This window comes from Dendrobates tinctorius, unplaced genomic scaffold (assembly GCF_039654945.1).
Source record: "Dendrobates tinctorius isolate UK_male_01 unplaced genomic scaffold, ASM3965494v1 ptg000020l, whole genome shotgun sequence".
Classification (NCBI taxonomy): Eukaryota; Metazoa; Chordata; class Amphibia; order Anura; family Dendrobatidae; genus Dendrobates; species Dendrobates tinctorius.
This window is the reverse complement of record NW_027361688.1, coordinates 52,342,637-52,367,958: the sequence shown is the minus strand read 5'-3', so window position 1 is coordinate 52,367,958 and position 25,322 is coordinate 52,342,637. Positions and strand designations below refer to the sequence as shown.

General features: G+C 43.4%; 1 protein-coding gene across 3 annotated transcripts in view; it reads right to left on the bottom strand.

Moving 5' to 3' along the window:
• FCHSD1 (FCH and double SH3 domains 1) overlaps positions 1-25,322 on the bottom strand; it is a 145,768-nt gene that overhangs the window by 74,218 nt on the left and 46,228 nt on the right. For 2 of the 3 annotated variants that reach the window (XM_073568039.1, XM_073568040.1), the window contains 4 exons: positions 15,165-15,238; positions 8,144-8,288; positions 6,187-6,323; positions 1,019-1,082 (listed from right to left, as the gene is read on the bottom strand). In XM_073568039.1, coding sequence (XP_073424140.1) covers positions 1,019-1,082; positions 6,187-6,323; positions 8,144-8,288; positions 15,165-15,238 — 420 coding nt within the window. The remainder of the gene's footprint in view (positions 1-1,018; positions 1,083-6,186; positions 6,324-8,143; positions 8,289-15,164; positions 15,239-25,322) is intronic. The other variant, XM_073568041.1, reaches the window with a different exon arrangement.

Genomic DNA, 25,322 nt, shown 5'->3' with positions numbered 1-25,322 from the left:
CGCTTTTGGAAGTAATGGCGATATGTAGGCTAGTAAAATAATAAAAATAGGCTGCATTACAAAGTGCAATGCTCATTGTGAGAAGTTTAGAATATAAAATACTAGGGAGAAAGTAGTGCAAATAGGGTCTTATCTCACACACAATCGCTATTTATCAGACTGTACTAACCTGATTTATGACTTAGAAGGCGTAAATCATCTGTACAGCTGCTGCGGATCCTCTGGTTGTCAAACCGACAAGTATGAAGATAGGGATAATTTGTGGATGGCTCTCGCGCTGCCGGGTATGGATGTCATCAATTCTCAGCGATTTATTCAAACATGTGGTTTTTATCTTTTATTTTTAAAATAAAACCCACGTTTGAATAAATTGGTGAGAACTGACGTCTTCCATACACGGCAGCGCGGGAGGCATCCACAAATTATTCCTGCCGTCAAGTTTGCATTATGTCAGGACTATAAATGGTATCGTACATTATTATTATTATAATATTGTAAATATTTCTCTCACCAAAATAAACTCAGACGGGCACTTTATATCCTATCCGTATATCTTTGTAGCGTAGAAGGAAACCAGAATATCCCCAGAGAATATTCACCTAGAACATGAAAATTCTGTGCAAATTGTTGCTCCTAACACTGCTAAAATCTAATTGCCACAAGGCAGTAACACCAATCATTGACGCTTGTACCGTCAATCATGGCAAGAAAAGGGTCCGATACTGGAGGTAAGAAAATATCTGGCAAACTAGGAAAACTACAAAATAAAGAAACTTTAGATTACAAGGGAAATCTGCACAGGAAAGCGCTCACTACCGGTAGCCAGTCTCCACCTGAAGAAGGCAATGGCTGGCTGCTTTATCTGCTGGCTCCCCGGCTGCTGGCTCCAATCCTGGCTTTAATTTGTCTCTACTTTTCTCGGGTCTTTAGAATAATGGTGTTCTGACAAGTAAACCTGATGTATTAAACCCTTCTCTCCTGCCAGGAAACTATTCCAAGATCTTCGTATTCTTCGTACCTTGGCACTGAGCTTCTGCAGGCTGGCTTTGGAGTGGAAGATACCTTGGTGACTCTTCTTTAACCTGGTGAGAGTAACACACATGAGCCCGGATCACCTACAGAACAACAACTACAACACTCAAAAACATGAACCTCCACTATCATTTCCCAATATTCAGGTAGCTAACATTAAAGAGACCCTGTCATTTGGGATTTTCTTTTGTTCCTGCAACTCTCAATCCTAAAATATGGCCCTCTCTTTCCTGTACAGAAGTCTAGTCTTGATAGCCAACAGAACATGGTCTTCAAGTAGACTCCCACAGAGAAGAGTTGAGGACCAAGCCCAGTTGCCTATAGTCTACACAATGGTAAGAGACCCTGATAACAGCGATGTGCTTGTTTTTAGGCTGTGTGCTGCCGCTTCCATAAAATCAGTGTTATTATGAGACTATCACTAAAGGACTAGGTGTCTCATGCCTCCAGGTCAACTGCTGTGGGTAACCCCGCCCACATCATTTATTAGCAGCTTTCTGCCTATGCACAGTGTATAAAGAAAGCTGCCAATCAGTGGTGTGGGCGGGGTTATACAGAGGACAGTGTTAGAGCTCTGCTAGATCTGCAGCAGAGGAAACAGTGATTGCATAAAAATGACAGAATGCAGACCAGCGAGTAGCACATCACTGGAATCAGGGTCTCAGCCCCTACACCTTGCTGCTCCCAGATTACAAAGCAAAAATCTGATGGCAGCTTGTCTTTAAAGTGTAACTACACTTTCCCCATGTTTTTTTCAAGCACTTTAACTGCCTGCAGATCAGTGGTGGTCTGCATCTTAATCCTTTTGCAAAGGAGGCAGAGAAACTTTAAGTATTAAGCTAGTTTCACATTTGCGCTTTTGAGCGCAGTGACGGCCTGCGCACGGCCGCCGCTAAGCCCCGCCCCCTGCCGCGCCTCCGCCGGTAGCTCCGCCTACCAGCGCATGACGCTGCATGCGTCCCCTATCTTTATCACTGGGGGCGCAGGCCGTGCGCAGTATGCGTTTGGCGGCGCATGCGTCCTTTTCACAGTGCGCCGAGCGCAACCAAACTGCAGCAGGTTGCGTTTGGCGCTGGTCGGCGCACCGTGAAAAGGACGCATGCGCCGCCAAACGCATACTGCACACGGCCTGCGCCCCCAGTGATAAAGATAGGGGAGGCAGGACGCATGCAGCGTCATGCGCCGGTAGGCGGAGCTACCAGCGGAGGCGCGACATGGGGCGGGGCTTAGTGGCGGCCGTGCGCAGGCCATCGCTGCGCTCAAAAGCGCAAATGTGAAACTAGCCTTATACAGTCATTCTGACATGAATTATCAAAGTAGGTGAACAAGCCTCATCAGGTCTATGAGATCTAGTTAATAACGTGCGCAGTTTGTATGTGACGCGTCAGCTTTAAGTGTAATGACAACATACAGTTTTTATTAAAAGGTCAAGAAATATTAAGAAACTTTCATGGTAGGGCTGGGGTCTCCAGTGCCAGCCACAGCTGGAGAGACACAGGGTGTAGCGCAGCAGTCATGGACAGGTAGCATCCCGGACCTCCATCCAATCCAGACTCTTCCTCATCCTTGTGAGCAGACGAAAAGAAATGGGGTCGGGTAATGGTCATCAGTGGGGGGGGGGGGGGGGAACAGGTGGGCGACAGTAACCAAGCATTTATAGGCTGCAGTGTATGCGAGCAAGGAGAGAGAGCAAGTATCAATAGGAGAAAGAGAATGCTACAAAGCCCGAGAAACTTTACCCCAAAATTGGATCATTCGCTGGCTATCCTATTTTAGACTGGGTCAACATTCAACCAAGAATACGTCACCCAAAATGTATTCCTCTCGCAGTATCCTGCCTTAAAGGGAATCTGTCAGAAGGTTTTCGCCATGTAATCTGAAGACAGCAGAAGTTGGGGGGCTGAGGCATGAATTTCAGAGATGTGTCACTTATTAAGCTGTGTGCAGATTGCTTACAATGAAGGTTTTACCACTAGGACATTATCACTGCAGGGACTAGCTGCCTCCTGTCAGGTTGGCCGACTCCACCCCTCCTCTGCTAAGCAGCTCACTGTTCATAGACAATGTACATACAGAGCCTGGTGTGGGCAGGGGCAGCTTTATCAGCTCTGCTGCATTCTACATTTAAGAACTCAGCACAGAGTAAACTACATAGATGGAATCAAGGTCTACATTCCTACATTTTCCTGCACAAGGAAAGACTAGAAGCAATGGGATGAAACTGAATGGGAGGAGACACAGATTAGATATTAGAAAAAACTTTTTGACAGTTAGAGTGATCAATGAGTGGAACAGGCTGCCACGAGAAGTGGTGAGTTCTCCTTCAATGGAAGTCTTCAAACAGAGGCTGGACAGACATCTGACTGGGATGATTTAGCGAATCCTGCCTTGAGCAGGGGGTTGGACCAGATGGCCCAGGAGGTCCCTTCCAACTCTACGATTCTATAATTCTATGATTCATTATGCCGAACTCCGATGAGGTAGCAAGCCTGGTGGTAAATTCCCTTTAAAAGTGTCAGACTGACATGGGAGACTGTTAGTCTATGATCCTTGAGTACACCCAGTTCTCCAGTAGTGACCCAACCAATTATACCCATATATTGAATGCCCACACAAACAGGGTGAACGGGGCATCGTCCATAGACCATTACCGCGCGTATAGCAGCTCAATGTCATCCGCAAACAGATCCCATCCACCACTTCATTTATTTACAAAAAGTAGTAATAATGGCCCCCACACCAAACATTGGGGGTGCACCTCTTATGACTAAGGACCACTACAAGTACAAATCATGGGCCACAAATATCAGGCTATAGCCCAGGACTTGGCTTTGATCCAGCTAAGCAGACATTAAGCAATCTGCGACACCCACCCGTACAGCGAGTAAACATCTGCTTCCAGCCATCAGATATCTGCTCATACTATGGAAGCCGCAACTGGACATGAACCAAGCTAAAAATGAAAGTTCAAATACATAAAGAATTTTATGCACTTTTTTTTTTTTAATAGCGCAGGAGCCCCATAACTTTCTTCAGTCGCTGCTATAGACACAGCTGCCCATTTGTACTTTTTTTTAGGCTTGTGGATAGCTGTAAGAGGAGGTGATCAGGACTCTGAAAAGCCCCGATGCTGCGTGTCGCTGGTGCGAGAAGACGGCCAATTGAAGAGAACGAGGCCCAACGTGCTTTGGTAAGACTAAGGAAGACTTTCGGCCTAGCGGGAAGAATCAGTGACCATTGTTTCGGGAGGAGTCCGCACAGTAGCTCCCACAGGAAGGGGAGTAAGCATAATCCCCAACCTTGTAGTCCGCACTCTCTGGGCGATGCCCTCATGCCCCTGCACAATGGCTGCCGGCACTGTGCTTACACGTGACGGCGCGGTCAGCCACCCTAGCTGTGCTGGCAATGTATGAGGGTGCTGCTTAGCTCCTGCACAGGAGGTCATTGATGCTACAGCGAACGCCCACCCATCCATACGGCCCAGTCTTCTAGGCGATCTGTTGAGCCTGATCCCATTACACAGGGAGGTGTGGTGTTACATAGGACTGCAGTATCATTTACTAGATTACCTATACTAGCAGAGTTATCAATATGTAATCTGTGGTGTTACATAGGACTGCAGGTAAAATCTACATCATTTGTACTCAGAGTTATCCCTGTATTATTTGTGGTGTTACATAGGACTGCAGTATCACCTACTACGGTACTTTATCTGTACTCAGAGAGCCAACACGGTGTTATTTGTGGTGTTACATAGGACTGCATGTAATATATACTACATTATCTGGACGAAGAGTCATCGCTGTGTTACGTCTTTTTTTTTTTTTTGGGGGGGGGGGGGGGGGGGAGGAAAATCATGCCTTGGGGCTTGTGAACATGATCTTTTCTGACACCAGCAATGTCACACCTTCAATATACACGTCCCCAGAGTCACAGGCTTGGACTAGCCCATAGGTGAATCCCCCAGTGGGCTCCTGTGCAGGAGAAGGATCCCCGCCCTCCTAAATGAGCAATAGCTGGCACAATATAATGAATGCACTGTGTATAGATAGCATCTCATCATTCATGTTACAAAGCACCCAGAGTATTAGAAGCAGAGGTAAAGGTGTTATCAGGGTAATGGATGTGGTTGAATACTGTCCCCCCAGAGCCAATACTACAGGAAGGCCCTTGGCACCCCAGGCCGACCCAGTATGGGCATGTGGTGTCTCACACCCAGGATTAGGGCAGTGCTGCTATAGACAACCATAGGATGTGCCCCTGGGAAAAACCTTTGCTTATTGTGAACCCAGTAATGGAAGGAAGGTAATTAAAGATCCCTTCCTTAACACCATGTACTGTTTACAGGGGAGGATGCAAGTTCCACAGGCTCGATGTCATCTGACACTTGTACTCGGATGCGGATCAGGATGTACAAAAATACATAAAACCTGAATAGATCTTTTATTATTATTCTCTAGAGGGAACAGATCTTGCCACGTGTGAGGTCACTGTAATAATCTACTGCTTTATAAGCCTCGCACTGGCATCCTCAGCGCCAGCAATGAAACGTTTACTGGGCTGTAATTCTTATAATAAAGATTTATGGAATAAAAAGATGAAAAAAAAAAATACAAAACTTTACAGAGTAACCAGAGTTTTCATTTTTATTTCGTTACTCAATAGTACACATGAAAAGAAGCAATTTCAGAATACATCTCATCTGAGAAACCGGCTTCTTTAAACTGCTGGATTTAACGTTCACTCTCAATTTATAAGAAAAATCTGTATTGAGTGAAGACAGATATGAATATTTCTGAGAAAGGAGATGGCAGTTGGTGCCTTTAAAATTCTATGGAGGGGGAGGAGCCAGACACAAGCGTTCTAAAGCATGTTCTCCATCGAACTTTATGAGCACAAACAGTCATCTCCTATCTCACTAGTAGGAAAGTCTGTATTCAACAAAGACAGATTTTATCTGGACATTGAGAATGGTGAGAATGAACAGTCAATCCAAGAGGAAAGAAAAGTAAAGCAGATTTCTGTAATTAGATATATTGCAAATTTTCCTATTTTCACGTGTTCTTTTAACTTCTTATAGTACACGATGGTTACACTGTAAAGGCTGCGGATAGGTTTGCCTTGTCCGTTGGCTCCAGAGGAAAAGTTGCTCACCTGGCTTCAGCGTCAGCAGCCTTCTCTTTCGCCACTTCGCTGACACGTTCCATCTGGACGTAACGCTTTTTGGTTTTGCTGACATCTTTCACAGTGTCTAGTAATTCATTCTGAACCTTTAAGAGCTGCTCTATGCTCTGCGAAGACACAAGGGAATGGTTTCTTGTGAAAAACGATACGGCGCATTTACTCTTCTCTAAAGCTCTGCGTGCCCTTTGGAGAAACCGGCACAAACTCCAGAGCTGTATGCCGCACCTACACTTATCTCAAGGGGAAGTGCATAAAAAAGACCCAATCATTACCCGATAAATCGGATGCCGTCCTAGCACTTCCAGTCTTATCCTGCTACCATTTTGTCCCCCCGCTATTTAAGTGACCGCTGCAGCCAATCAGCGGTAAGGTGAATGTATTCATAATTTTCTAAAATTCCTCCTACTTGATCCAATGGTTGAATACATTAGAAATTCCCTATTTATTAGGCATTATCGGCTATAGAAAAACTAATTTTAAATATGCTCGTGTTTACTTCACTTAATACAACTGCACTAAGTTTCTTGGATTAATGAAGGACTGAAAATTGACTTTCAGACACCCCAATATGCAATTTGAAGCCAGATATAAGTTTCAGAATTGCTTCTTCTGGGAGTGTCTTTCCCAGTAATATAGGCTGGACGTGAGCTCTGTGTATATCCAGTTTGCTGCTGTCTTCATTAGCTCATATTTCAGCACTACTTCCAACCTGTACTTTTTTCCTCTTCATGCGATTTCCTCCTTTTCTATAGGCTGATATATATATGCCCTCCCTAAGACTGTAGATACTTTCTCCACACTCTATGTCGTGGAGATCTATGTACAACTACCTCCCTGTTGCTATTGCTAATTTGGACCATCCCTGACAAAACGGACTGGCCATGTAAAGACATTGCTGGACTTGTCTATGTCATGTAAATAGTTTAGGGGGTGCAATCATATTGAAAGATTCCCTTTAAATCACGTACTGTGTCCTCTGGTTCATTGTATGACTTCTCAATAAAATCCAAATCTTAATAGGATATTTCCGTGAGCGTAGTAGAATTTCATACCATTACTCATGTACTGTAGCCCGCTAATTCATCTTATATACAGGTCAATAAATTAGACTCTTTTTGTAACTTGATGGCTTGGTCTTATGTGGCTCAACCACATATCTTGTCACTATATGTGTTGGGTTTTTAATCATGTTTTATAGATTACATAAATGAATACAGCTTACCATTTTGTATTAGTCTTGCAGACCTTTTTCCTTCTTTTTTGGTTTTTGCTTGACTTTTAGTGCTTTTACTTCTTTAAAAGGGTTTTCCGGGTCTTTAAGATTGATGACCTATGCTTAGGATAGGTCATCAATGTCTGATCAGTGGGGGTGCAACAACCGATCGGCTGGGAACTGCTCAATTACAGAGCTGCACAGCACAACTCTGACGATGGAATAGGGGCAGCAGCTGGGTACTGCACATGCAACCTCTATTTATTGAAATAGGGGGCTGCTATGCGGTACCCAGCCGCTATGCAGTTGTGCAGCTATACAGCTGTGCAGCTCTGTAACTGAGCAGTTTGCCCGCCCAACTGATCAGACATTGATGGTCAAGGAGAGGCCATCAATGTTAAAGTCCTGGACAATCCATTAATGCCACTGAGAGAAGAGAGCGGGGAGCAGAGAGAGCAGTCAGAACTGTGCAGGAAGCTCTGACGGATTTGTAACATTTTTGGATAGTGCCCAGCTAGATAAGGAACTTACAGACCCTGCAGCAGCGAGATGGTTGGCAATTTTTAAAGAATATTTAGAACTTTGTATTTAGAAAGCAAAAGAACATTAAAAAAAAATAAAAATCTGTGCTAAAGTGTACGCAACCTTTAGGATTCAGCTAGCTTACACATACGACATTCTGATGTTAATTATACATTTATGTTGTTTTTTCACCTTTTTCAAGAGTTGTTCTTTTGCAATTCTTGCCGTTTTCGCAGTTTCTGTAGTCAAGTTTCTATAATTCTCTGCAGCTGTGACTCGGGTTTGTCCTATAAAGGCCGTTCCTTCCATCATAGTCTTCCAGACAGAAATCACGCTCCTACAGGGATGAAAGAGACCATTCAGCTTAACATCCAAAAACATGGACTAAATACAAATAAACATGACACGCCAGAAATTTTAAGTGGAAAAAAAACAGGGGGGTGTCTATTAATCTCAAGTGTGGTCAATTTAAGTATTGTAAAGTGAAACAAAAATATCATAAAATATGTTTTGGATCAACATGCAGCATAATTAACTAATAGAAATAATGTGCGCTCGTGTGGGAGAGGCACATTTAGTGTCAGAGGGCCCAATATAACCATTATGCTTGCAAGGGCTTGTTCAGACAGGCGTATTTTTGGGCAGTGAGCAAAATGGTTTCTTCACAAGGACACTTGCAGCATCTCTTCTATTCATTTTTTTTTTTTTTTAAAGATGAGACTCACGCGCAAGTACATAAAATGCATATGAAATAAGTATACCCTACGGGCACTATATGTACGATATCAGTTTTTAACAAGTCTATTACACTATATTATTTGTATTATATTTTTAATTGTAAATGTAAAAAATTGATATTATTGGGATATAAAAAAATGCACGAGGATGAAATACAGACAAGAAAAAAAAAAAAAAAAAAAAAAGATTTTCAACCATATGCTTCTCTCTCACAAGACAGTGTTCGTATGTAGCAGAACATTTCTGTGGCAGACTTGGGCACAAATACATGGAAAATCCCTAATGAATCAGTGATAAAATCCATGCAACAATCTAATCATGTCTTACATGCAGATTCTGTGACACATATTTGGTGGTAGATCTTTCCCTACAAAGCACTGACATGGATCAAATCAGTTGAAAAGCCACACATAAATGAACATGCTGCAGATATGAAACCTCACTATATACTGAGCGGTGACTGTAGCCACTCCGGGAACACGTCTCTATGACTGAAAACCAGCTGCTCCCGGAGAAATAAAGCTCATTTTCTCCCTGGGTGCCGAAATTTAAGTAATCAAAAAACTGGAAACAAATGGGTTAATCTGCGCTGCCAAGAACTAGAATTGTCCCAGATGATAAACACGTCATCGATGTAGCGTTCGTAGACAACAATATTAGAATTAGTATCATAAATATTCTCAGACACCCCCATAAATAAGTAAGCATAACTTGGTGTCACTTTCGAGTCCATTGCGGTGCCATGAATCTGAGGATATATATAAAAAAAAAAAAAAAAAAAAAAAAAAAAAAAAAAAAGGAAAATAATTGTTTTTTGTTTTTCAGGATAAAAGGAAGCCCCATCAAAATAAACTTTATTTCTATTGTGTGGAAATCCTTTCATCAATGGGTAAAAAATGGTTAAAACGGATGAGTCCCAGGTCGTGTGGAATATTGGCATATGGGGATGATACAATCAAGGTTAAGAACACGTATGAATAATTCCAAGGAATATTCCATCATGGTCACATGATCTTTTTGACCCCGCTTTTACTTGAACTCCTCGTCTATTTATTTCTACTCATGTCAATTGTGACTATATTGTGGCTTGTCCCGATGAAAAACTTGGAAAACTTTGAAATGCATTGACGAATAAACTGCTTACACTTGGATTCAGCGTCTCTTCATTCTTCTCCAAGGCAAAGCAAATCAATCATTTGCTTCCAGTTTTTTTGTTTTCCGATTTTTCTTGTGGGTGAGCAGCAGCTTCAAACTATCCGTGGTTGTGTGCACACAACCATACCACGTGAGCACCATAGTTTATGTTCCTTTAACATTTTTAATCCAGATAAGACCCTATTTGAGCTTTTTATCCTTTCCAGTATTCTTCTCTTCATTGCACTTTCAGTAAAATGTCCAGGCAACGTTGGAATGATAATAACCTACAGATTAATTCTACTTAAGTAAATAGAGATTCCCTTTAAAACTGCGTAGTTTGTACCTGTAATAGACACAATGATGAAATCAGTGCCGTTCTGCTGCCTTCAGAGAGGCATCTTAGAGATGCGCCTTTTCTGGTGTGGCTGAGAGCTGATGTTTTTAGCCTGGGGAGAGCCAATGTCCATGGCCCCTTCCTAGGCTATTAATATCAGCCCACAGCAGTCTGCCTAGCCTTTGCTGGTTAATAATCATATGGGGACCTTACGTCAATTTTTTCAGGGGGTCCCCCATTTTAATAGCCAGTAAAGGCTAAGTGTACAACTATGAGCTGATATTTATAGCCTGGGAAACACCATGGGCATTATCCTCTTCCCAGGCCATAAACATCAACCCCCAGCCATCTGCTTGTTATGAAAGTTACACGGGAGACCACGCCATTTTTTTCAGAAAAATAATCAATTAATAATTAAATACATGTATAGTAAGCTGCACACACACTGTACTAATTGTATATGTCACTGACATTTATATATCTATGAATTGTATGTGTATATACTGTATGTAATCCATGTTATCACACAATGATGTCCAAAAATATTTATCACATAGTATTTGGGTTAATGTACCCCCTTTAAACAATAAATCAAAAGATTTGTCACCCAAAGTAAATTAATACAGTGGTAACCAAAGGTAGTTCATAATAAAAACACTTTTTATTAATACACAGATAAAACAATGTAAAAAAGTGCAAAAAGAAAGGTGCTAGATCACGGAAAAGAGGGACTGAATACCATAGGGCGCCACGTTACACGAGCTATTTGAAAACAACACAACCCATAAAGATGAAATATATAAGCTGCAACAATAGGAATATCCTTAAAAAGTGCAATCATGTAAACAATATTGTAGATCAGAAATGTGATTATAACCTGACAATCATGCAGAGTAAGGTAATAACCAGTAGAAAAAGGCTGAGTAAAGTAGCAGTCAACAGAGTATGAACCTGTGCTAAAATGGGCTACAACCAAGTACATGCTGCGTTTAGACAACCAAAGGTTCAGCAGCCTGCGTGCTGCAAGTGGGAGAGACTGCTACTGAAGATATGAACATCATGCAAAGTAAGATAACGAACAACAGAAAGAGACTGAGTAAAATGACAGTCAAAAGTATGAACCTGTGCTAAGTGGGATGCAACAAAGTACATGAGACAACAAAAGGTTCAGCAGCCTACAGGTTGCAAGTGAGAAAAGCTGCTACTGGTAATTATAAGCCGAATCTATATCCGGGTAGTCCCTCTGCCCCGACGCGCGTTTTGCACTGCTTCTTCGGGAGGCGTGTATGTAATCCATCTATTCTATGCTGTCAGGTTCCGCTGTGATTTTACCGTACACGTGACTGCTGAATTTCCAGATTCTCTCATATATATATATATATATATATATATATATATATATATATATATATATATATATATATATATATATATAAAATGTGTTTTGAATAATATATCCTTTGAAAACTATGTGTAAATGACAATTGATGTATCTACAAGCTCATGTTAAAAATCCCATTGCAAATCGGATAGTAGGCGCTAAAAATTGGATTGTACGTGCATGAAAAACGCATGACAATGGCATGACACTCGTCCGACTTTGCAGAAACAAAAATTGGACTGATTTTAAAATTGCTAGTGTGTCTCCGGCCTACTAACGAATGACAGTGCGAGACGGGTCCACCTGGTCTTCACTGTGGCTCTTTGCTTTGTTTGCCCTATAATTTCACAGATCACCCATCTAATAAACATGAAGTTCAGGATGAATTCTATTCTTTTTAAGGTTCCATCAGAAAAATGGCATAATTTTAAGAATAATCTTTCCATTGTAAGCTAGCACAGAAGCTGGAAACAATCATAATTAATGCCGCATAAAAATTGTTCATTGAAATGAGTAACTTAGTAACTCGGTCCGCTTTCACTTTTTTATTATACATCATATAAAATGTCACTGTTATCACGGCCGATTGTCATCTGCTCTGTTTGCCAGAATACTCTCTCGGCCAAAGTACAAAGCATCTAGTTACCGCAATATTTTATTATAGCCTTCTGCCAAATCTTACTGGGACCTCATAAAAAGAACAATTTAAATAGGAAGTAAATTCTGACCCTATAAAATTAGTGCAGAAAACTCAGATGTTACATTTACCCATTTCCTTTTGTGTAAATTAATTTCCCTTTAAAAAATTATTCTAACAAATTTAAAGGGGTTGTCCACAACTCTAACAACTCTTCACAATTGCTATACTCCTCCCCCCAAGTGAAATAAGAACAGCCTGTACTAATCTCCAGTGGCGGTGCAATTCGAGCGGTCGGTGCCATTCTCCTGGAGCTTGCGATAAGCTAATGGGTCACTTCACTCACACATCCTTAGGATGAAACTGATATCCGGAAGAAGTGAGAACTGCTACTCCTCTCTGACTTCCTCCAAATGGGAAGAAATGTAAATAGATCTCAAGATCACCAAGCACAATACCAAGTGTTGACCAGAGTGGTGTAAGGCAGTGAAGTAAATAAAGTGGGTTTTTAGGAGTACGTTATTTATCGTGGGTTGTTTTCAGACTGCCAACCATATTGTTTTCCCTTAGATAAGCCTCCGGCCAGCATGTCTGTTGGCAGCTTTCTCACAGAGAACATAGGAGCACTCGACCGAGGGAGTGCGACTGTATATGAAAGTGTTGGAGCTGGAGAAGCATCATTCGGACATCAGCGATCTGATGAGTATGGACAGTCTAAAATTTTTGGGAAAATCATGTCCTATTCCAGCAAAATCCCCCTTCCAGAAAGAGAGCACCATAAAGACATGGTTTGTCGTAGAGGGACTTCTTTCCATTTATATAGGAGTGTGTGTTGTAGAGAAAAAAAAAAATAAGGAACAGCACATACTAACTACTGATGCCCTGCTGCTGCTCTGTCCTGCTGGCCAGGTCCTCCACCAGTCTCCTTTTCTCTATCAGTGTCATCAATGAGTGACCGCTAAAGCCAATCTGTCATGGCAGCACTGGCGCATCGCTCACTGTGGTGACAACTGAAAAACTGCAGCTGTCACAGACTGATAATGCTGAAAGAAGGAGAAGAGGGGACCTGACCAGCGGGACGGAGGAGCAGCAGGTCATCCATCGGTAAGCGTCAGCCATTTATTGTATTTAGCCTTTGTGATCCTGCAGGTCACAGAAAACAGCAAAGGTTTTCCCATATCCAAAACTGGTTCCATTATTATCAGCATATTAAAATACATATTGTGAAAAAATATTGTGAAAATCCATACAACTTCTTTTTAAATTGCAAGGAAAGAGATGTTTTCGCAAAAAGTTCTGACATTGGGTCGGACTGATCTACCCAAGCATAATCTGGTAAAATCAGCCATAATGGGGTGAAAGGGTTCCGATGGGGACAGGAACCAATGGAGCACATTATAGGGATAGTTTCTTCTTATTTCATAAAAAAACAGCTACACCGTACTGATGGGTACGACTTGACAATGCAATTTATATGCAGATTTTCTTTGCTGGTGGATGGATGTTCATCTAATTCTTGTGGTGGACAGTGATGGTCTTACACCTGGAAACCCTTCCTAACAGCAGTCTCTTATGTGGATCTATGCCGGTCATGTTCACATTGTCATTAACGACAATAAAAGAAACATTAAGCATAACCAAGCTGCCATTGAAAAACAAAGGATATCCATGGAAGAACATATTGGATGACGTCTCCAAAGCAGGAGCTGATTCTTGTGGTCGATCCCTACTCTGGTTCTCAGAAGGGGTCAAAATTAGAAATCCAGTCTTTAAAATGTCGATAAGCTCTAAGCGAGCATCCCGAACGGGGATTAGGTACTGGAAAACTTCTTTAATCTAAGTTCAGTATAAGTGTTTCCTCTGCTTTTACAGGACCACTTGGCTTCACATCACTAGGCAGACAAATGGCCTACTTGCTCTATCACCTGTGCAATACAAAGGAAATCCTGAAAACATGACCTGTTGGTGGGCCTTGAGGACTGGAGTTGGGGAACCCTGTACTAGAGGATCCAAGATTTGACATCCGTAAGACAGAGCTATATCTTGCAGCCATGATATCATTAAGTACCCAATGTATACAGCTGTTCTATGTTGCACTTGCCTGTAAAGGATAAATGGATTCATGAATGCATGGGGTAAGCCTGTAGGAGAAAAGGATTTAGAACAAAAGTATAAGTAGCTCTCGAGATCCAAAGGAATATATTTGCCAAAAGTCCCAATTTTAATGATAATTCCACCAACCAAACTGCAAAAAATGTACATGCGCCACCCGAAAATGGGTGTCTGAGGCGGTTTAGGGCTGTTTCCATGGGTGGTGCTTAAATATCTTGGTTTGGGACATTATTATGTTGGAAAGGAAATTGAAACTGCTACTTAAGGGGGCTGTCTGGGACTTAATAAGTGATGACCTCTTTAGTATTATTGTATGAAATCAATGGTGTCTATCACCCCACAATCTTCTCAATCAGCTGAAAACTGATCTGACAGCAGCTGGATATACGTGATGGATTGAGGTGTATTTCAGGGGGTTGGGGTGTCCGGGTTTGGACTCCCATTTATTTCATATTGAAGATCTATCCTGAGAATAAATCACAGATTGTAAAGCCGACTGTCAATTAGCATGATGTGGGTAGTCAAACCCCACCAACAGAGCAGAGTGGGGCCCTGATGACTTGTCATCAGTGGAAACCGCTGAATTAGCAGCAGGAGCGGTCTGTGACTGCTCCGTGCCGGCAGAGATTGGCGTTGGTCACGACAAGCTGGTAGGTGGCAACTACCTGCCTGTTAGTTTTAGGCCCATAGTTAAAAAAAATAAAAAATAGCCCTGGATCATCCCTTTAAGGAAAACAAGAGTAAACTTGAATGTCGTAAATGAACCCAGAGATGAGCGTTCAGTTACTTTCACAGGCAATATATCACGTCGGTACCAAAGGAACATTATTTGGCTTCCTGCGGTTTTACACATTAGTCATGGGGACCCACCTACCTGCACTCACTGGTTTCATTCTTTCCGCGATGCCAGTCTCTCTTCAGGTATTGACTCGCCAGCCTCTGTAAAGCCTGAAGGTCACAAAAACATCAAGCTGATAAATGTCCTGTGTCTGGCCATGGTGTTTACAGGCACATATTGCTTTTTAGCATTGCCTTGCCACATTTAGCACTTGCACTTCGTGCGCACATTCCGGTACCAGCCCGATCTGTGCCAATAGACACAAGGGTCAGAAATGCTCAAACAAATATTAGTTCCAGCCAAAAGGGATGTGTGCGTTAGCGGCCAGTAACATAGTTCACACAGGAACACGACTGACCCGTGACCACAAAAATTATGTGGACGCATTTCAGCAAGATGAAAATCAGCTCTGCACGCCAGAAACATGATAACGGATGGGAACTGCAAACCTGATCTACATCTAGAGAAAGTGCAACGGCTCAGAACCTGCTTCCACATCTAGATTGCTTTTTGCTAACAATAATCTGGAAGAAATCAGTGAGTTACGTTAATAATTCCCAAAAGACCCAATGACTTAAAATGTCAGGTTTCCTGTATTTGAGACAGCAAAAAAAAATTATTTCTGTTAAAAAAAAAAAAAAATAAATAAATAAACTCTAAAGGCTCCTATATACATTAGAAAAAAGGCAGACAAATCCAGTAATTTTGGTGGGTAAGACTGACCATCTGATATGCATGGAAGCCCCCCCCCCCCTGACTCTCCACTGCCACAAGATGTTAGGGGGGGAAGGAAGACTGGAACGTAAAGTGAACCTGTCAGCAGGATTTAGCCCTATAAACTAAAGGCATGGCCATGATGGTGCTGTTATGCTGATTGTTACAATATCTGATGTGAAGGGATCCGATCAATGGTTGCTGAATATTCACCTTATGAATTGGTCAGAAAATTACGTATTGTGAGCTTCAGAGTGGGACGTGGGGGTAGAGTCTTTTTCTTGTTCTCAGCCCCCCCACTAGCCTCCTCTGCTTCTTGTGCAGGTCACTGATTATTCAGTAACCTGCCTCCTTTTTAAAATTCCGTGCCGCTGCCATCATTGTGTGGGCGGAGCATGTGCAGTGGGAGTAAGCATCCTGTGCGCAAGACATCAATAAAATGGTGCTGGCGGTGGCGCGTCATTTTAAAAAGTAGGCAGGCCACTGGCCTGTACAAGAAGCAGAGGAGGCTGGGGGTGGGGGGTGGAGAACAAGAAGAAGACCCTGTCCCCACGTCCAAACCCGAAACGCATAAGACGTCAATTTCTGAAAATTTCATAAGGTGAGTATTCAACAGCCACTGATCGGATCAGGTATCAGATTAATCAGGATCCCAGCATCATTATAGCCGTGCCTTCAGTTTGTAAGGCTAGATCCTGCGGACAGGTTCGCATTAACATTCAATATTAGATCTAAAACTGTTAATAAGACGATAAATTAAAGACACACATGATGAATTTGATTTTTTTTTAGCTTTCAAGACCACATATAGTTTCAGTTTTCTATACCTCAACTTTCAGGATTGTCAATTCCTACCGACCAAATTACCGTATGTGTAGCAAACGTATTGAACCCCTTGGCATTTTTCACGCTTTGCTAACTCACACCCTGTAAATTCACTGTTTTCTTGAGGGCTTGCATCAGTTCATATAATGAACATGCCTACAACTGAAAATTTCAGTGTGCATAACTATTCATCCCCTAAAGTCAGTACTTTGTAGAGCCTCCTTTTGCAGAAATTACAGCTGCAATTCGCTCTGGAAAAGTCTCTATGGGCTTTCCACATCTTGCCTTTGAGATGTCATCCCATTCCTCAAGGTAAAAAACTGCTCCAGCTCCTTACCGTTAGATGGTTTCCTCTGGTGAATCTTCAAGTCTGACCACAGTTTTTCAATTGGATTAAGGTCTGGGCTTTGACTAGACCACTCCAAAATATTTACACGCTTCCCTTCACAAGCTTGGGATTTTCCGTTTGTCTGCGTTTTTTGCTTCCCTTATTCCCAGAGCCATAACTTTTTTTTTAATCTTTCATTCATTCATTCATGGCCATGTGAGGGCTTGCTTTTTCAGGGACAAGTTGTAGTTTTGAACAGCCCCATTGATTTTACCATACAGTGTACTAGAAGATGGTAAAAATATTCCAAGTGCGGTGAAATTGCAAAAAATGTTCATCTTCACAATCGTTTTTTGTGTTTTGTTTTTTACCATGTTCACTATATACTAAAACTGACCTGCCATTTTGATTCTCCAGGTCATTATGAGTTTGCAGATACTGAACATGTATAGGTTCCTTTTTATTTACCGTAAGTGGTAAAAAAAAAAAAAATCCAAAAATTTGGAAAAAAAACCCAACATACAAATGGCGCCATTTTTCGAGATCCATGTAATCTCCATTTTTTGTGATCTGGGAATGGGTGATAGGTTTTTTTTTTGGGGGGGAGCAGAGCTGTCGCTTTTATTTACACCATTCTGGGGTAAATACGATGTTTTGATCACCTGTTATTGCATTTTATTGCAGTGTTGGAGTGACTGAAAAAAACGTAATTCTGTTTTTCTTTTTTTTTCTCATTACACAGTTTACCGATCGGTCTAATTTAGTTTACACTTTGATAGAGTGGGCGTTTTTTAACGCAGAGATACCAGAAACGTGATGCTTTTTTAATGTTTTATTTTGAGTGGGGCAAAAGGGGGGCGAGTTGAACATTTATATTTAATTTTTAATCTTTTTTTAAAAAAACTTTTTTTTCTAATTTTTACTTGCTTCAGTAGTTTCCTTAGGAGACTTGAAGCTGCGATCGTCTGATCGCTTGTGCTACACATAGCAGGGCTTCAGTCCTAGTATGCGTAGCAAAAATCATCATCTTCTATGAAAACCAGCAATGATGCTGCATTCATAGCAGATCAGCAATGACTTTCACGGGGGGTCTTCTGCAGACTCCCCGGCTGTCATGTAAACCCATCAGCGCCACGCGATCATGTGACAAGGGCACCGATGTGCGGGTTTCTGATGCGCTCTCGACGCGACCGTATAAAAATCCGCCACCAGATACTGACAGCAGCATTTAACATGTTAACAGCCTTGGGTGGATCGCGGTTCCACTTGTGGCTGGTAGGGGCACATGACAGCTGATCAAAGTAGAAGGAGAAGATGCACTCAGGCAGTCAGGAGTGATCGGGAGCTGCCTCGCGCACAAACATTTAAATAGACTGACAAAGGAGCAAAGGATAGGAGTTTAAGCAGGAAGCCACACATGAACAGCGCTATACAGGGGGGAGGATCTCAGTTACAGGTGCTTCTCACAATAATTAGAATGTCATCAAAAAGTTAATTTATGAGTTTCACTTTTTATATTGAAGAACTGAAATATATAGTCATTACAAACATAGTGATCTTTCAAGTGTTTATTTCTGTTATTGTTGATGATTATGGCTTACAGCTAATGAAAACCCAAAAGTCATTATCTCAGTAAGTTAGAATCTACTATATAATCATCTAATTCTGTCTGTCTGTAACGGAAATCCCGCGTCGCCGATTTGGTCGCGCCCGGCCACAACCAATCAGCGACAGGCGCAGTCCGGCCGCGAATTGGCGCGGAATTCGAACGCACGCCACCGCTGCAGATCTCCCGACGTTTGCCGCGGGTCATCTCCTACCGCACGGAGGTCAGCGGCAACACAGCCGGGAGATGACCGGCGCTAGCCAGTACCCAGGGTCCGGAGGAGAGGAGAGTCTCCTCCAGGCCCTGGGTACCATAAACCGGTAAAAAGTAGAATTAAAATGAAAAATAGTGATATACTCACCTTCCGACTGCCCCCGGACTCTTTCCCTCCTCTCACCACGCGCCCGGCATCTTCCGGTCCCAGTAAAGCTTAGCGCAAAGGACAGGAGATGACGTCACTCTCGCGAGCAGTCTTTGCACAGATAGGATAAGAATATCGGAGTGAATTGTATTAAAAGAAGCGCACTTCTTATTAACCTGGTGCATTTTGAATAGCCCTGAACCTAAGAAAATAAAACGTTCATACATTCATTCATAAATAAGTGCTATTGTTTTCAACAACTGTTTTTTTTTTTTTTAATGCGAGTCAGATCCCATAGGGAATAAAATCACTTCTGAATTATTGAGATGCATTCACTACAGTACATGGTGGGAAGTATATAACCAATGCTACACCAACATAGGGCATATGATAATGACAGGTCCGTAATTTGTAATTCACCGGGAGCTGCAGTGATCGCTGGCATGCACGGTACTGCACACAGAGAGGGTTTCCTGCTCTTCATTCATTTTTTAACAGACAAAACGACAGCAACAAGGAGAATATTGTACAGCAGGGCTCTGCTGCCTGGATAGGAATCATTTATGGAGTGAGGCGAAAGACTTGTTAGACAGCTCACCACAATTTTCTCTGTTTGCCTCTGCCTGCTCCTCACCCCCCATGGGGTAGAATGGGCTGGGTAACATGACAATGCAGTAAGACTGCAGTCCATCTTCTCTGGGCAAGGTGAATTACAATGGTTTTTGAAAGGATGACAAGTTCAGGAGGTAGGGGACAGAGGAAAAACTGTAAGATATCTTATCAGAGAAATCAGGTCCTTCTCCTCTTATCTGTCAAAGTTTTACAATCAAAAGTTTGTAGAAAAGTAGTTTATTTCTAAATTATTGCATTGGCTTTGGTGATGACTATTCTACCCATACCCTGAAAGTATTACCTACTACCTTTATTTAACTAGGGGTGAGGTCCATGAGAGCCACATAGCACTATAAGTGGTAAATAAGTGGGTGGCATGAACTACAGAGTTTTCTATATATTAATTAGGAATATAAGACACATTGGCCCCTGCTAGTACAGGGGCCTCAGTAGGGGCCAGGTTACATTAGTAGGAAATGGCTGTCTCAGGGTCAGGTCTTTTATTTCTAGGTTTAAAAATGTAAAGAGACATCCTGCTTTGCAAACCACATCTGGCAGAGGAAACCAATACACCTTAGTCTTTAGTCATCTTATTTTCTCACATGTGGTGACACATGTATGGGGCTCATTTAGTGCCAATAATACTATACTGATCACAGTCCTGAGATTTCCCAGCTTTATACCAAGGGTCTCTTAAAAAGGTCACAATGATAAAGGTTATCACCTTTTCTTTGACACTTTGTGATAACCCCCCCACCCAAAAAAAGGGGGGGGGGCGTCACATGCCCTAGTGGAACAGTACAGGAATAGTGGCCGTTTAAGAGCCATTTCCACCCGTTTTGTGCCAAAGATAGAAGGACTGCTTGTTCCAGACCAAAAAAAAAAGGAATACTCAGGGGAGCAACGGGAATAAAATAAGAGCAAAAAAATAGCCACTTCTAACAGGTCCTCTTTAGTGTTATTCTCAAGGGATGCGCATGCGCAACTTTTAATGTTGGGAATAATTCTTTAAAGAGGACCTGTTACCAGGTCAAAAGTGGCCATTTTTTAATCTATTGGTTTATCCATGCTGTTCCCCTGACTATTCCTTTTTTGTTTTGTTTTTAAATCCACCAAACAGCAACCAGAGATATGGGCCTTTTAATTCAGGGCTAGCGTCTATGACCTTTATAAAGAGGGAGTGGCTCACAGGGTAATTATGCGCATGGCATCATAAAGACACACCCCCAGAGATCCAGTGAGCCACGCCCCCATCAGAAAGAACACAAAAAGAAGCAATAAACAAAAAAGCCCATAAGTCTCCAGTCGTATGGCGGATTTAAATACTAAAAGGGCAGCAGCGGGAATAAAACAAGACCAAAACTTAACACGTTGGACTTGGTGACAGGTTTTCTTTAAATTCTGAACGGGAGTTACAGTATTTAATGTCTGATGACAGAAACATCGAAGATAACTTTTTATCAGCACAAAGGAAACATTCTTTTTTTTTTACGGATTTAGCTATAATGTCAGGATGTGATAAACAGACCACAGCTATGTAATAAAGGATTCGTTTTAAGAAAGATGATTTATTGGCAAGTAATGAAGAGCCGACTTTACATTTCCTTTGGACGTGATCCATCCGTGAGCTTTGTGCCAACATACAATTATTAGTCACTTTTATTGAACTTCAAAGTAGTTTTATTGCGTCTTTTAGACGGATCTGTCCGACGTTAAAGGGAATTTTAATGTGCGTGGTAAGCAGTTTGCTAATGTCGCAGGAGCTTTTCCTTCATCCCATGGTTTGTGGCTGCTCTTCTGTGTGCTGGCTGATAAGTAAGCACCACCCTGTGTCATATTCATGGCATGCGTCCATCGATCCATTCCCTAATGTTTATCTACAGTCTAACGGAGGTGACACTAGCTGCAGAGACTTATTGTAATTTAACCCTATTTACTTTAGAATTTGAGCTCTAAAATCTATTAGTCAGCTATTTTAACCCGTGAAAGCTGTAGCTTTAAAGGGGTTATCCAGGCTTGGGGCTGTCGATTTCACAAATCGCACAGTATACAGGGTGTCAGGATTCTTCGGTGACGGGAGCAGGTGGCCATGTGACCTCAAGTATGAAATTTGTCAACTTCCACCCACATTCCAACTAGACGTGTTCAGCCTCACTCAATTCACTTGTGCTGAGCGAGGCCATGCAAGTCTAGTTGGCATGTGAGCGCATGTAATCAAAATCGCACCCGCCTGCTCCACGCATCAGCACTGGAGAATCCTGACAGTGCACACACTGCACGCTGTGAGGATTCACAAGTCGGCTGTCACATAGTCTGGACAACCCCTTTCAAAAGAGTCATCCGCTACTGGAATCTAAAGAATATAAATAATGTATACTTACCTCCTTCAGCAGCTTCAGCTATGGTGTTCCCGATGAGAGGAAGGACATTGTGTAATGTGACCACTGCAGCTAATCAGGATTAGTGGCTGCTCATCAATATTGCATCAGAGCCGATGTCTTTCTGACAAAATAGTAAAGACTGCAGCCAATCAGCAGTCACCGAAGATCTCGGAAGCGCTTGGAGATTCGGCACAGACATTGCACCACTGCAGGTTAGTATAGGCTTTTCTTATTTTACTCACCAAACACTCGCATTTAGGAATGAGTAGTCCAAGCAGTAGACAACCCCTTTAAATTGAAGACGTATTTTTATTATCTTGTGGTTTATAAGTTTTAATTCTTTACAGAATCATCTCAAATTAGATTATAGCAGTTTCACCCCCCCTTCTTTCTGATACACAGCTCTACAGTTCCTGCATTAAAACTGCTGTAAAAGACAACACGTTTTCTGCCTTCAACTACCACCAGGGGGAGTTTAGTGCATTTGGTGCTATTTTGGGATTAAATAAGTTTCCATCTTAGACATTTATGACCTACTGTATGTCTGATAGATCTCAACAATGGGATTCTCAAACTACTACCTCTCCATTCACTCATGGATGAGGACAGGATCAGGAGTCCCCCATTAGAACGATAGGCTGAGAAGTGCTGTATTATTTCATAAGGTCAGACCACTTTAAAGGGAACCTGTCACCCTCCAGGGCGTTTATAAGTAAAAGAGCCACGTTCAGCAGCACTAAGGCTGCATTCTGTGAAGGTGGCTCTTCTGTTTCTGACCCCTAGTAACGCTGAAATATTGACTTTTATAAATTCACAACACACAGGCGTGATAGCCTGATGTCGTTTCTCGGGGAGAGCGCACTGCGCATGCCTGAGAACTGTTGTCACAGCGCAGGCGCCGGCATACAACACAGGAGGCGGCGGCTCACAGGGGCATGATGGACGGATAGGAGGGGGCGTCCAGACGCAAGACAGGGGCATGATGGATGGCTGGGAGGCGGCTGATACAGGGGGACACAACATACCTATGGGATGCAATACAGGTATGGGGACCTATTTATAAAAGTCAATATTTCGGAGTTACTAGAGGTCAGAAACAAAAGAGCCACATTCACAGAATGCAGCCTTAGTGCAGCTGAAGGAGGCCCTTTTACTTAAAAACGCCCTGGGGGGGGGGGGTGACGGGTTCTTTTTAAATGGATAATAGTATGCTCCAAAAGCTCCCCCTAGTGGTGGCAGCAGACAGAAATAAATGTATGGTTTACATCTATGTGCAGGGAGCACTGTACCCAGATATTTATATGCATAAAAGTAAACCCAAAGCAAGCATGCCCTAACATACCACCATAGCAGCCTGAAAGCTGATCGGTTCCGATCTAACTGACATTTGCCAGCGTGGCTTCTTTTGCCTCAATACATGTCCTGTGTAGCACCTGACTGTTCTCAATAGTTGCATCTGTATATTTGTCAGCTTCTTCTTCTAGGTTTTTGATTACCGTAAATTAAACTCAGAATTTATGGCATCAAAGGCGGAAACACTAACAGTGAGCCACAGGCCGCACCGCTATTCACAATAGTAGGATTCTTATTTTCAGACTTATGGTAATGGGTTATAGAAATATAATTTGAACTGACAGCATAGGTAAAACAAAAATAAAATAAACAAGACCTCATATAGTGACGTAGATAAAATGATGGTTGTTAATGTGGGAAGGTAAAATCAAGATAATCCTTAAGATAATCAAAACAAGTGTATCACCAGAAGTGTGATGATTATGGATCGCCCGCCAAGGCTGTGGGGTACTCGGCACCGGGCCGGTATCTCAGAGGGAAGTGTCACGGTAGCGGTGACCCGGTCAGTGGCCCTGGGCGTCCATGTGAAAGGGGATGGTGTTAAGCGTGGCTGATTAAAGTTCATATGTGGATGATTCGTGATTAGTGTTGAGCGATACCGTCCGATACTTAAAAGTATCGGATCGGAATGGATCGGCCGATCTAAAAAAAATATCGGGTATCGCCGATTCCGATACCGGAAGTCCCATTCAAGTCTATGGGACTTCCGGTATCGGAATAAGAAAAACCCTATTTTTGCCTTGTACAGCCTCTCTGGGGTCTGTACGGGCCTTTCGGGGGGGTCTGTGCGGCCTGCCGGGGGGCTGTGCCAGCCTGCCGGTGGTCTGTGCAGGCTCCGGGGGTCTGTGCGGCCTGCCGGGGGGTCTGTGCCGACTGCCCGGGGGTCTGTGCGGCCTGCCGGGGGGCTGTGCCAGCCTGCCGGTGGTCTGTGCAGGCTCCGGGGGTCTGTGCCGACTGCCCGGGGGGACTGTGCCGGCCTGCCGGTGGTCTGTGCAGGCTCCGGGGATCTGTGCGGCCTGCCGGGGGGGTCTGTGCCGACTGCCTGGGGGGCTGTGCCGGCCTGCCGGTAGTCTGTGCAGGCTCCGGGGATCTGTGCAGGCATCGTCCGATGGGACTACAAGTCCCATCGGGCGATGCCTGCTACCATGACGGTGATTGACACATTAGCCAATGATGGGACAGTAGTAGTCCCATCATCTGGCTAATGTGTTGAATGTCCAAAAAAAAAAGAAAATCCCTACTACATACATGCTACATACATACTACATACATACTACATGCTACATACATGCTACATACATGCAACATATACATACTGCATATATACCACATGCATGCAACATACATACATACTGCATATATACCACATGCATGCAACATGCATACTACATATATACTACATGCATGCAACATGCATACTACATATATACCGGGGGTCTGTGCCGACTGTCCGAGGGTCTGTACCGGCCTGCCGGGGGGCTGTGCCGGCCTGCCGGTGGTCTGTACCGACTGTCCGGGGGTCTGAGCGGACTGCCAGGGGTCTGTACCGGCCTGCCAGGGGGCTGTGCCGGCCTGCCGGTGGTCTGTGCCGGCCTGCCGGTGGTCTGTGCCGGCCTGCCGGTGGGTCTGTACCGGCCTGCCGGGGGGCTGTGCCAACTGTCCGGGGGGCTGTGCAGGCTGCGGGGGTCTGTACCGGCCTGCCGGGGGGCTGTGCCGGCCTGCCGGTGGTCTGTACCGACTGTCTGGGGGTCAGAGCCGACAGCCGGGTGTCTGTACCGGCCTGCTGCGGGGCTGTGCCGGCCTGCCGGGGGGCTGTGCCGACTGCCCAGGGGTCTGTACCGGCCTACCGGGGGGGGCTGTGCCGGCCTGCCGGTGGTCTGTGCCGACTGCCCGGGGGTCTGTGCCGGCCTGCGGGTGGTCTGTACCGACTGCTGGGGGGCTGTGCCAGCCTGCGGGTGGTCTGTACCGACTGCCCGGGTGTCTGTGCGGACTGCCGGGGGGCTGTGCCGGCCTG